Source organism: Ammodytes marinus, assembly GCF_949987685.1.
Source record: "Ammodytes marinus genome assembly, chromosome: 18".
In the NCBI taxonomy this organism is placed as follows: Eukaryota; Metazoa; Chordata; class Actinopteri; order Uranoscopiformes; family Ammodytidae; genus Ammodytes; species Ammodytes marinus.
Window position 1 is genome coordinate 4,331,135 of NC_137222.1, and position 12,507 is coordinate 4,343,641.

The window sequence follows — 12,507 nt, forward strand, 5'->3', positions numbered from 1 at the left end:
ATGGATAGATAGATAGATAGATAGATAGATAGATAGATAGATAGATAGATAGATAGATAGATAGATAGATAGATAGATAGATAGATAGATAGATAGATAGATAGATAGATAGATAGATAGATAGATAGATAGATAGATAGATAGATAGATAGATAGATAGATAGATAGATAGATAGATAATTAGATAATTACTGTGTTCATCTCCGAGTATGTCAGTTCCTGTTGCCAGATACAAGATTATAATATGATTGCATAAATAATCCTTTAAAAATGCATTAAAGCAAGATAATGAACCCTGTGATGAAACCTCAGGATAAGGGGGAATTTTGTTTGATTAAAATAGAAAAGCATAAAAAGGTTAAAACTGACTGCTTCCATAATTGCGTAGAGTGATGGTAGCAGCTGTGGAGAATCTTCAGTACAGCATGGGCGGAAACACTGGTTGATTAGACGTCAAAGATGTGAAATAGTGAGAAAAAAGCAAAATATATTCTGACAGGGATTGATAGAAGAACAGCCATTGCTGCAGTTGGCTGCTTGGTATGTCTTGAAAGCCGTGGGGCCAAATGATAAAAAAAAAAGTTCAATTAAAGGCACATGATGAAAGACTTCTCGGGCCATCAAAGGATGGAAAAAAACCCTGTTTGTGACAACATGACTCCTGATTTATTGATTTCCCGGCTACATTTTTTTTCATCCGGGGCGCTTTGAAAGAGCAAAGCAATCTCTGAGTTTGTTGGCTGTTGTTGTATTCCCTTGGCAAATGGACACTCCACACAGACACACACAGGCACACACACACACACACACAAAGGCACACGCACACACACACACACACGTACGCACGCACATTAACACGCACACGCACATTCACACACAAACAAACACACATATACATGCACACAAACACACACGCACGCACGCACAGACCCACACTCACTGTGGAGTTACAACCCCAATGCACAACAAACACATGGAGCTTGCAGTTGGGGGCGGAGTTTTTAATCCTCAAATACACTGCCATAAATCAAAGCCCGCTCCCTCTTGCCCCAGCTCGTCACTCTCAATGAAAAGCTCAAGCCAGTGGCACATTAATAGCAATTTACAGGGCCAGTCATGTGTGGCGAGGACACATCAACAGAGCGTCCTTTAGTTTGTTGCTCCTTATTGCTTTCACTCACTACACGGTCGCCCGCTAAATTGGTAGTGAGTGGAAGATGTGCCATGATGCTGCCTGTACTGTGTCCTTCCATGCGATTGGATGACATTTAAGTTATACCTTTCACACAAAACCCCAGATCCTCAAATAAGAATGTGTCCCCTTACCTATCAATGTAGGAAGTCAACTGAGAAATTTCAAAAATATGTTTTTTTTTTTTTACAAATTCTTTGGTGCTATTTTTGGAAAAGCCCAGAGTATTGAAATTGAAATAGTGACCTAAACCTAATACATGATGTAAGCTTAAACAGTTCAGCTAGCCAATGGTATTGAATAGCTTTAGCCTAAACAGTTCAAATAGGTTAAGTAAATGGAACAGTTGATTAAAGCTAAAATGAATGCAGAAACAGCTGAGAAAGCATGTATCCACTTTTAAATGCTGCTAGTTGGAGTGGTGCTGTAAACAAAATTGTGTTGTGTTTCATATGCAATTACAATACAACTATATACTGTATCTATATAATAGTAAGCTTAAAGTGATATATAAATACTTTATCTTTAGCTAAAAGTGATTAATAATATAGAAAAATAAAAGTCTAATGGATAAATGGCTCTCATCTACTAAAAGCAATGCAATAATGGTTGTATGTTTGTTATGAAAGACCATTGTAACAATATCCACTTTTTATATCACGTTATTATTGTTACGTAACTTCTCCTTAATAATCCATTCATTCCTTTTCGTCAGAGGCTCAGAGCATATTTTGAGTGTTGCAGCTGAAGCGCACTGGATGGGGCTGTGTTGGAGGTACATCAGACAAAATTAAGGTTGAGAACCACTTATGTTAACAACCGTGCTGTGTTATAAAAGCGAAACCACGCTGAAACATAAACAGTGTCCTAGGCGAGTTCACATAAATCTACTCTACACACAAATAAACATGTAGTGTTGTTATGAGAGACGCGTAAGTGTTGAGGGATCACAACACACACTTGCCTCTGTTCATGTGTGTTATGGCGAGGGAATTGAGTAGTGTTTTCCAAAAATTCACAGTTCAGAGCTGCACACGATCAGTACTGCAAATGTAAGTCATTATAACCTTAAACTATAATACCAAATATATTATCTTCTGTACCAGACCTTGTTTTCATAATAACTTTTGATTAAAATCGGCCAATGTCTCTTCATGATCTGCTACCTGTCTGTATTTTGTGTGTGACTGGAAAAAAAATCCAGGGTTATTATACAGCCTAGGCTCTGTAAACTGGTATAAAGATAGGGTATGTAAACAAATAGGGCGCACCATAGCTAGCAACATGCCCGTTTATTAAAACTAGATTGTCTTTTTAGGGTCACACATATTGGATATGCAGCGGATCCTGTGGACATGTTCACTCATTTTGACAGAAAGTGATTTAGAAAACAAGCCTTTTCTAGAATTGCTGACTCCACCTTTAACATTGTGTATAGTATATTTTGTGGAGGATATGAATTCATGTGTCACACATTTGCCATTATGTTAACCTCAACATGAAAGCCTTGAGTATCTTTAGTTAATGTGTGTACTACTCTGCTGTTGTGTTTCCAGGTGGAATGGCTGAAGAATGAAGAGCCCCTCAGCTCTGACGGTGTCTCTGACACCAGAGGCGACCATAACCTCATCGTATCTGAAGCACGTCTCTCTGATTCCGGAAACTATACCTGCGTCGCTAGCAACATTGTCGCCAAGAGACGCAGTGCCACAGCAACCGTTGTAGTCTACGGTAAGATATATCAAAATTCCAAATATACTTTGTCTTATTTTTCAAAAGAAGAAAATAATAAAAAAATAAAATGTATATTATATCCCGTTTGAATTATTTAGGTCTGTGTTACAGATGATCAGAACAATGTCCAACAGCTCTCTGAAAAAAATCCCTTTCAACCACAGATGTAAGGCTGTCAAATTGGCACCACACGCAAATTCCCCAAAGTCATTCATTTAGAAAAAAAGCAGTGCTTGAAGACCGCAGCGTGTGGTCTTCTCTTTCACACTAGAGTCTAATGAGCAGGTAATGGACAAGTGATCCCTCATGTGTGAACGCGAGGAGACAACGGGCCACAATATTTACAAGAACTCAATTATTAATGGTGGTGAAGGCAGTGGCGTGGGCTGTCATTACACCGGCGGCTTTTATCTGCCAGTGTTAAGCACCTTGCTTTTTTATTTTTATAGCCCCGTGGAGAGCTCTGCAGAGACACAAGTGAGCAAGTGAAATCATAATGTCAAGAGTAGCACCACCTCCTTTAACACCTTGTTCATTGGAGTGTTTCAGTGCTCAATTCACTGACCTTTTTCTCCTGTTTGTTAGACTAGGGCTGCACAATTATTTATACTAAAAAAAATCATGATTTTGATTAATATATATATATATATCTAATTTCTAGAATTGCTCATTTTATTTCCTTATGTATAAATTGAAAGTTCACTCCTATGCTTTGGGAACAATTCCAGCTATTATATAGTAAATGACAATTAGCATCACAATGTAAAACAAAACAAGCTTTAAATGCATCGGTCAAGCAAACACCTCAATAGATGATCCTTGAAGCCCCAAAATGTTGATTCTGTAGACTCATGTTAATGTTTCGGTTGAAGAAAGCAAGAATTTCTATAAGGGAATTGTGATATAAGTTCTTGAGGCGAAACATTTTGATTAACATTCAAGCAAGAAATGTGCAGCCCTAGTGAGGACATTTAGGTGCTGTAAGAATTGGTCTAATTCGTTGTGACACTTTATTGTTAAGGCCCATCAATCATTAGTGTCCCTAATGCTAATGAGGTCTCTGACAGGCTTCCCTACTCCTGATAGCCTTGGACAGATGTACAATAAAAGAACGTTATATTTCTTCCTGTGCTTTGACAGCAAATGAGCTGATTAGTCAATCATTCTGAATTGGTCCACGTCACAAATCAGAGTTAATAGACGTTAGCAGACGGAAGGTAACACACACACACACACACACACACACACACACACACACACATACACATCACACATGTTTTTATTTCTTACAAGACGTTAATGTCATTGTCACCTTTAAGTGAACTCCCTGTGCAGTTGTCACTCTGTTCTTTTACATGACATGAAAATATATCATTAACCACACAATGTAGGCACGTTTTCGTTATGCAGTAGTATCTCTTTATCCCTTTAAGGCAAGGCAAGGCAAGTTTATTTATATAGCACAATTCAGACACAAGGCCACTCAAAGTGCTTTACAGGGGCAAGATTAGAATACATAAAACACATTATAAAACATTTAAAAGCGAATAAAAGAAGCAAATAAAAATAAAATTAAAATTAAAACTCGAATTAAAAACATAATAAAAGAAGCAAATAAAATGAAAAGATGGAGGCAGTGATTCTTGAGAAAGCTTTTTGTCTTAATCACTTTAAGTCATAATCAGTGAATATCATCTAAAGATCTGCTACCTGTCTGTACTGTTTGTGCGCTGGAAAAAAAATCAAGTGTTAATACACAGCCTAGGGTGAGGCTCTGTAAACGACTATGTTAGAACAGGGTGTGTTAACAAAGGGGGCCCACCATAGCTGGCAACGTGCCCATTTGGAGAGCTTAGCTGTGTAGTATCACCTATTTTTTTCATCACACAAATAGTACGTACAGGTTTTGACTGATTTTGACAAAGTGATTTAAACAACAAGCGCTCTCCAGTATTGCTGACTCCATCTTTAAATCCTTTTGCACATGTACAGTGAATGGAGGCTGGTCGTCATGGAGTGACTGGTCTCCGTGTAACGTGCGCTGTGGACGCGGCCTTCAGAAACGTTCTAGAACATGCACCAACCCTGCTCCTCTCAACGGGGGAGCTTTCTGTGAGGGCATCGCGGTGCAGAAGAGCGCCTGCAACACAGTGTGTCCAGGTGAGCACAAGCATGTAGATCTCCATACTGACAGTGTTTGTGCATGCGCTTAAAAGCAGGCTGTAGTAATTTGTAGATTTTTAAACTATTCCTCCAACCTCAAGGCTCCAGTTAACCCTTCTATTGTTATCAACTTCAGATATGCAAAAAATTGCCTTTAATTATTTATTTTTCGAACAAGATGTTATGTTATCCTCAGTAAAAGCTATATAAACACACAAAACAAATGTTTTATTATTAAAGTCAAGTCATTTTTTTTAAGCAAATTTAAATTTACTTCAGGGTTGCATTCAATTAAAATGCTTTTAGGTGTCGGTGCTTTGAAGCAATGCATTCATGAGCTATATTGTAAAATAGGTTATTACTTGCAATAACACCACTTTTACAATTTTCCAGGTAAATATAAAAGCCATGTATATCAGCAAAATACCTATATATTAAGTAACTTTAGAAACTGTCAATTTCAACACACTTCTTGAGTGCAGAAATGTGAGGAGGTTTCTTTCTCTCCACGTACAAATGCATTTCCATTCAATATGAAAGTAACCGCCACAAACAGGTCGAAGTGATTGATTGCTCGAAAGGGTTTAATGTCTCTTCGAGTAGATTTTAAAACCTGGAATTTACGGTGAAAATTGTGTTTCATTGGAAGAAAAGGGAGAACAATCGATCTTAAAGCTGCGGGTGCTCTTTGTATTTAGCAGTAGTCCATACAGTTACATTTCACTGTAAATACATTGTACACCTCGACTGCTGACAGTGACAATGGTTTGTATCGGAAATCTAATGCTAGACCTAAAGCACATTCAAAATGACTGGAAAAAAAGACAAGAAATGTGGAGATGGCTTAAAAATGCATATATAGAGCCTTTGAGGGAGATACAAACAGCAGCTTAAATTGTTAGAGAAATAACTGAGCTGCTTTTCTAGTTATCGGAAACCTCTGCATAATCTGCTCTGCCCAAGTGTTTTTTTGTCGTTTGTTTGTTTTTCTAGTCAAGCTCAAATGCATGATTTCAACAACAGCACCAGAATAAAATAAAATGTCTTCTCTTTATCAGGTTTAAGGAAGCAAAAACAGTTATCAGGGGAAGGCAGTGCACTATTCTAAACATTCACTCCTATTTGCCAACTGCTCATTCTGAAGGATTGTTTCTCCCCTCCTGAGTTTTCAACATAATCAGGGTGCATTTGCGTTTAGATTAGCAGGAAGAAGGGCAGCTATTTGGAGGTGGTAAGGAGACTTGATGGATAATGGCATAAGCAGGGTGTCAATGTGTTGCATGTGCGTGACATGTTGACGCTCCGAGGTGTAAACATTTTTTATTTGTAGTGCACACCTTACCTTGAAAGTGTTTTCCCCAAAAAGCCCCAGGGAGGTGTTAAATGGATCAACTTCAGCGCTATGTTTGAATCTTTAACAAGAAAAGTGGGAATGTATGTTTGAAAAAAAGGCTTCTTCTGACCTGTGTATCTTGTCTTTCTATATTCTACTGAATATTCTTTATTTTATAAGTGTTTTTTTCCCCTCGCGTGTGCATGCACTTCAACCCTGCTTTTTGCGCTCATCAAATCTGTGTACCTGCATCCTTAGTGTTCCTAGTGTTCCCCAGCAAGGATGACATTTGCGGTTTCAAGATATATATATTTAAGCTTCTGTAAACCCAAATCCACAAAATCCTTTTAACTATGTCATTTGGGGAGTTAGTTGCGTGATAGTAAGCATCTAAAAAGAGTTAGGCATATTTGTCAATCCAAATGACAAATATTGTAATTTAATTTGATAAACTGTACAGAAATTCAGCTTAGAAGAGGCAGGCTATTCGTCTAGTTCTTATGATTCATTAAGGGCCCGTGTCCACCTAACGCCTTTTTCCAGCGTTAAACGCTGGCTGTGCGCTCGGGAGTGTGCGAGCGTTTTTTTCGACCGCTTTTTTCGACCGCTTTTTTCAAGCGTTTTATGAGCTGGGAGAGAGAGTGCTGTGATCGGGGGAGAGAAAATGCTGATCGTCACCTGTCAGTCAGACCTATCAACACTGGTTTAAGTGTTTCTGAAAAGTTAAACTTTTTTTAACTGGAGAAACTCGAAGCGGCCGCACAAAAAGGCAAAAACGCTCGGGAAAAAAGCGCTGGGCGAGGCGGCCGCTTCTCATTGGGACTCAATTGAAAAAAGGCGCTTGCGGTGGGAAAAAGGCGTTAGGTGGACACGGGCCCTAAGTATTTTGAACCTACCCCGGAAGTTCTCTGCCCAAAAATTCTACAACAACAATAACTGTTGCCATGGAGACTGTCCTAGTAAAAAAGCTCTTTTTTTAAATGAAGTTTTATAATATTTAGGAACAAGATTTTTAAGAAAAGCTTATTGTGTGTGTGTGTGTGTGTGTGTGTGTGTGTGTGTGTGTGTGTGTGTGTGTGTGTGTGTGTGTGTGTGTGTGTGTGTGTGTAACTCCCTCAGTGGATGGCGGTTGGGGCGAGTGGAGCGAGTGGTCCGTGTGCAGTTCAGACTGTGAGAGGCAGCGCAGCCACGAGTGTACGGCGCCCGAGCCCAAACACGGAGGACGGCTGTGTGACGGAGTCGCCTTGGCAACCGATAACTGCACCGGCGGCCTATGTACACAGAGTGGGTAACACCGCCATCTTTGTTCTCCGCTGGTTAAAGGGGCTACAAGGAACTTTAGCATATTTCTGAAACAGTCTAATTTTTCCTCTGATGATCATAAATGACATGACGAGACCATCAGTGCAAAGAATGCTATTTTTATATTGTTTTTCTTAATGCCTTTGTCATGGGTACGCTCACCCAGGAACAACAGCTGGCGTAGTAAAAACACTACTGCTTTTGTCCAAAGGGGCCGCTAGAATTAACATAATTCTGAGCACCTTTAACAAGAACAGAAAAAAATAGACAGTTCAGCATCATTACTGTCAGTCCCATTGTGTTCAGTGACTGGGTCATTTTGGATTTATTGTTGGTAATTTTTAGGCTGTGTGTGTGTGTGTGTGTGTGTGTGTGTGTGTGTGTGTGTGTGTGTGTGTGTGTGTGTGTGTGTGTGGGCTAGATCATGATCCTCATTATGATCGCGCTCATTACCAGCGCCCCTCATCCATCTTCATTATTCATACACATCCACAGTGTGTACAGGGCATGGATGCATACACAAGCAGTGATCAAATAAACTTTCACAAATTAAATCTGAAGACTTTTCCGTTTCCATTTTAAACCTGTAACTTGCTTGTTTTTATTGCCCGTTTTTATATGCAACCTCAATATTTTCTTATGTCTTAACTTTTAATGTATGTGTATGCCCCTCGGTAAAGCACTTTGCCTGCATTGTTTTATATTAATAAACTTGCCTTGCCTTGTTGTATAGAAAATGCTCCAAGAGACACTCAAATTCAGATTTTTATGATTATGTCTTTGCAGATCGAAAGTTGCTACATGATGTCAAGCCACAGGGTGAGTGTCTCCTCAACTTCAATTTCTTACTGTTATGTAGAGGCTGTATTTATTAGTTTTCTAAAAAATATATATAACTGTCACAGCCGGGAAGAATACTGGATTATGATTGAAGAAAGCTCTCCAATAATATTGTTTTCACTCATGGACCAGACAAAACTCAATATTTATTGGCTGGAGATTGTTGTTTTGGTGGCTTCACTGCTCTCATATATTGTCATCTTTACTGTTATAAAATAATTTTACTTGCGCTGCTTATTTCGGCTGTTGCTATGCTACGCCTTCTACTTTTTTGGTTGGTAATGATGTAAAAGTATCATAAAACCCCGATGCTTGACGAGCGGCGACGGTGCCAATGCAATGTTTTTTTTATTGAGTACCATCAGCGGAAGCTATTCAGATCATTCACTGCTATGATCTGGCAGAGACTGAGAGAAATATGTCTGGCAGGCTGGTTCAGCTTAGCACATCACTGCTTATACACTATAAGAGAGTGTATTGGTTCCTCCAAAATAGGGAATACATTTTTATATTTTGATGGCTGGTATAAAAGGGATAAATAACCACGACTGCTGTTGTTATGAAAAGGCACACTCTCTATGACTCATTGTGAATACTCCCATAGTGTAAAAATACACACGTAATCTTACAGTTCATTGCTAGCATCATGTATTTAAGCAGATAAGAAATCCCTGTTAAAAGCATTGGATGGCTGCCTGTGATTTTATTAAATATATGTTTCCTAGTTGACAGTTGACTGGCAGTTGTTGTCTAACTGCAGCTGAAAGGCTTAGACAGGAGATTGTGACAGTGAGTGACCCCTGTTTCACCCTTGGCAACCATTTGAACTCATCTACAATATCTGCTGTATGTCGGATAATGTCCCTTGTTATACAAATGTAAGCCTTTAATGCCCTTACTAAGAAGAAAGAAGTGTTTTTCCCTTTTTCCCTCAGTGCAATAATATCAAAACATTTAAAAAAGTCTTTAAACAGACCCCATAGTTATGGCTGAAATACATTCAAATTGAAATACATTTTTACTTTTATAGCCTATAGCCTATTGTTAAAATGAACATTGTGGAGTAAAAACTGGATTGTGTTGTGTTATAAACAGTTGTACTCAATGTTAACCATTATTGCCTCAGTTTTACTTCTGTACAGTTCATTGTACTGTAAATTTCAACTAATACCATTATTTTTGAGGTACAAGCAAAGCAGCCAGTGGTTCACCCTATATATAAATTGCTTAATGCAGTATGGCTAGGACCATTTCTGTGTTGTTTGTAGTTTTGCAAAGTGAAAAAAATATATATTTGACCTTCTATGTCACAGTCACAATGCTCTCCTTTAATCGTCCTTTCTCGTTGTTTTGTAATTGTGTTTGTTGGAAAACTGGTTAAAAGAAAGTGGCCCTATAAGCTTGCCAAGACTTCCCAAGCCCTCAATTAACCTGCTATACACTGTGTAGCCGCTAATTCCGCTTTGCATATTTTTGTTCAATTTCTCTTCATTTGGGGGATTTCCAGGGTGCTTAAGGGATTTCTCCCGAATGTCCTGTTTCAGCATGGATCTCATTATCTTTCAAGAACAAGCTAGTAGCAAACGAAAAACCACTTCTTTTTTTTCCCCACTCGTTCGTTTTCTCTTTGTGAAGTTGGAAGCTGCAGCACTGGTGGGACCAGATAGAGCTATAATCATTGCCGATGAGCTAATTTAATGAATTGCTTTTGTCACACCATCCCAACGGAATGCAGAGTGCCAGAGACGGCCGTGTTTAGAATGACAGTCAGGTGCTGAGTTGATTGTAATCGGCTTCCTTCAGAGGTTCCTCATTAGAAGCTTTAACACTCCAGCATGGAACAATGCTGCTTGTGTGTGTGTGTGGCAGGAAGCAAGGCAAGAAGAGGAATAGTAAAAACAGAAAGGTGCTAAAATATATTTTGAAGCCGAGGTTGTCCTAGATTTTCTTTTTCACTTTTTATTTTCCATAAATCTGACTAACTCCAAACTGCGCCTGCATACTTTTTTAAATAATTATTTTTATTTGTTGGGTATTATTTATTTATTATGCGTTATTAGACAGTTGTTGAGAGACAGAGATGAAATGGGGCAGAGAGGGGAATGACATGCAGAGAACGACCACGAACCGGATTCTAACCCGTGGTCTGCTGCTTCTGAGGACTATGCCCTCTAACCACTACACCATGAGTGCCCCCTCAAACTGTGCTGGCATACGTTAGTTTTATTATCATTATTTATGTTTGTATAAGGCTGAAAATGCTTAGCTTTGTATTATGTATAATGTTATATCTCTGTTAAGGACATAGCACTCAACTCATAATGAAAAAACTTGGTGCAGAATCCTTCACAAGCACACACTGTATAATGACATTAAAGACGAGGACAAAACTCCCAACTTTACATCTTTATTTAGTTGCCAAACAACAAAATGTGTGGCAACTAAATAAAGTACAACATCTTGGAGTGCTTTTCTCGTCTTTATTTCATTATTTCTATATTGTGAAAAATCAATAAACAAAGGTGTTAGAAAAAGTAGTTTTTTAAAGTTTTTAGACCAAGGTATACTCTTGCCTGCTGTTAAAATAAGACTCTCATAACTTTAACTCGGCTGTTCCTCGGCAACGCAGGCTTTAAAAAGTTTATTTTTGGAGATACAGTAAATGTCTTCCCCGCGTCCTAATTAAGCGTGGTAAACCTTGCAAGAGAAAAGCATTTACCTCAAACATGTGATTCTCACACTCTCCCTCTATTACTCTCACTAATACATTCAGCAGTGATGTGGTGTTGTATCCAGAGTTCCAGACCTTGCCTTTTGTATAATGTATAACATTTTCTATATTGTGAACATCAATAAACAAAGTTGTGGTAACAAAAAAAAGTAAGAAGAAAAAAGTTTGATAAAAAATGCTGTAAACAATACTTCCATAACTTCAACTCAGCTGCTCTCCGTCAATGCAGAGTTTATTCTGGGATATAAATAAATGTCTCCCCCGCGTCCTTATTAAGACTTTGCTAGACTTATGTTTTTCTATAATGTGAAAGATCAATAAACAAAGTGCTAAAAAAAAAGAATAATAACAGTTGGAAAAAACGCATAGAAAAGTCGCTCCTCAAACATATTCCTTCTCTCTTTCTCTCTCTTCCATTCTAAGGAGTGGAGAGCAGCAGTGACGTGGCCTTGTATTCGGGCCTAGCAGCGGGGGTGGTGACGGTGGTTCTTCTGATCATAGCGGTGACTCTGTATCGACGGAGCCAGAGCGAGTACGGAGTGGATGTGATCGACTCCTCCGCCCTCACCGGGGGGTTCCAGTCCTTTAGCTTCAAGACCTCGCGTCAAGGTGAGTAGCTGATTGTGTGTAGTACAAATGGGATACACGCTTCAACTTGTGAAGCATATGAAAGGGCTACTGTACACCCCCTGCTGTGAACAAAGGGCTCTTACTACATAGATGCATGGTAGGATGGCCTAGAGGAAGAGGGGCCGACCAGTAACCATGAGGTCGAGTGGCGGCTGGTATTACATCTACGGTGCCCACCATCTCTATCATTGTGTCCTTGAGCAAGACACTTAACCCCAGAAACTGCTCCAGGAGTGCTGTACTATGGCTGACCCTGTGCATTGACCTCCTCCAAAGTGTACTAACTTGAGAGGGAATATGCGAAAAGACGAAGATAACTTAACTTAACTTAACTTAATACTGTATAGCCAAACTGAGGAGCAACTGACAGATATGGACAGAAGAGGTTGATAACATAAAGGGTGTGTGTATGTTCAGATCTTCAGGAAAAGTACCGTCGGATAATGATTCAATATTTAAAGAGACTTCGATGAACTTCTAAACGTTTATGAAACAGTCTCATTTTGCCTCTGATGATCATAGTAGACCTGTAACAGCAAACGAGACCATCAGTGAAAACAATGTTATTTTAAAATAGTTATG

General features: G+C 38.9%; 1 protein-coding gene across 1 annotated transcript in view; it reads left to right on the plus strand.

Annotated features, from left to right (window-relative positions):
- The window catches only part of LOC307265007 (netrin receptor UNC5D-like), a gene marked incomplete at both ends in the record, with an annotated part of 171,547 nt that overhangs the window by 127,880 nt on the left and 31,160 nt on the right, over positions 1 to 12,507 (plus strand). The window contains 5 exons of the mRNA XM_080046577.1: positions 2,749 to 2,923; positions 4,919 to 5,086; positions 7,542 to 7,706; positions 8,511 to 8,543; positions 11,719 to 11,904. Of these exons, the coding sequence (XP_079902703.1) occupies positions 2,749 to 2,923; positions 4,919 to 5,086; positions 7,542 to 7,706; positions 8,511 to 8,543; positions 11,719 to 11,904 (727 nt within the window). The remainder of the gene's footprint in view (positions 1 to 2,748; positions 2,924 to 4,918; positions 5,087 to 7,541; positions 7,707 to 8,510; positions 8,544 to 11,718; positions 11,905 to 12,507) is intronic.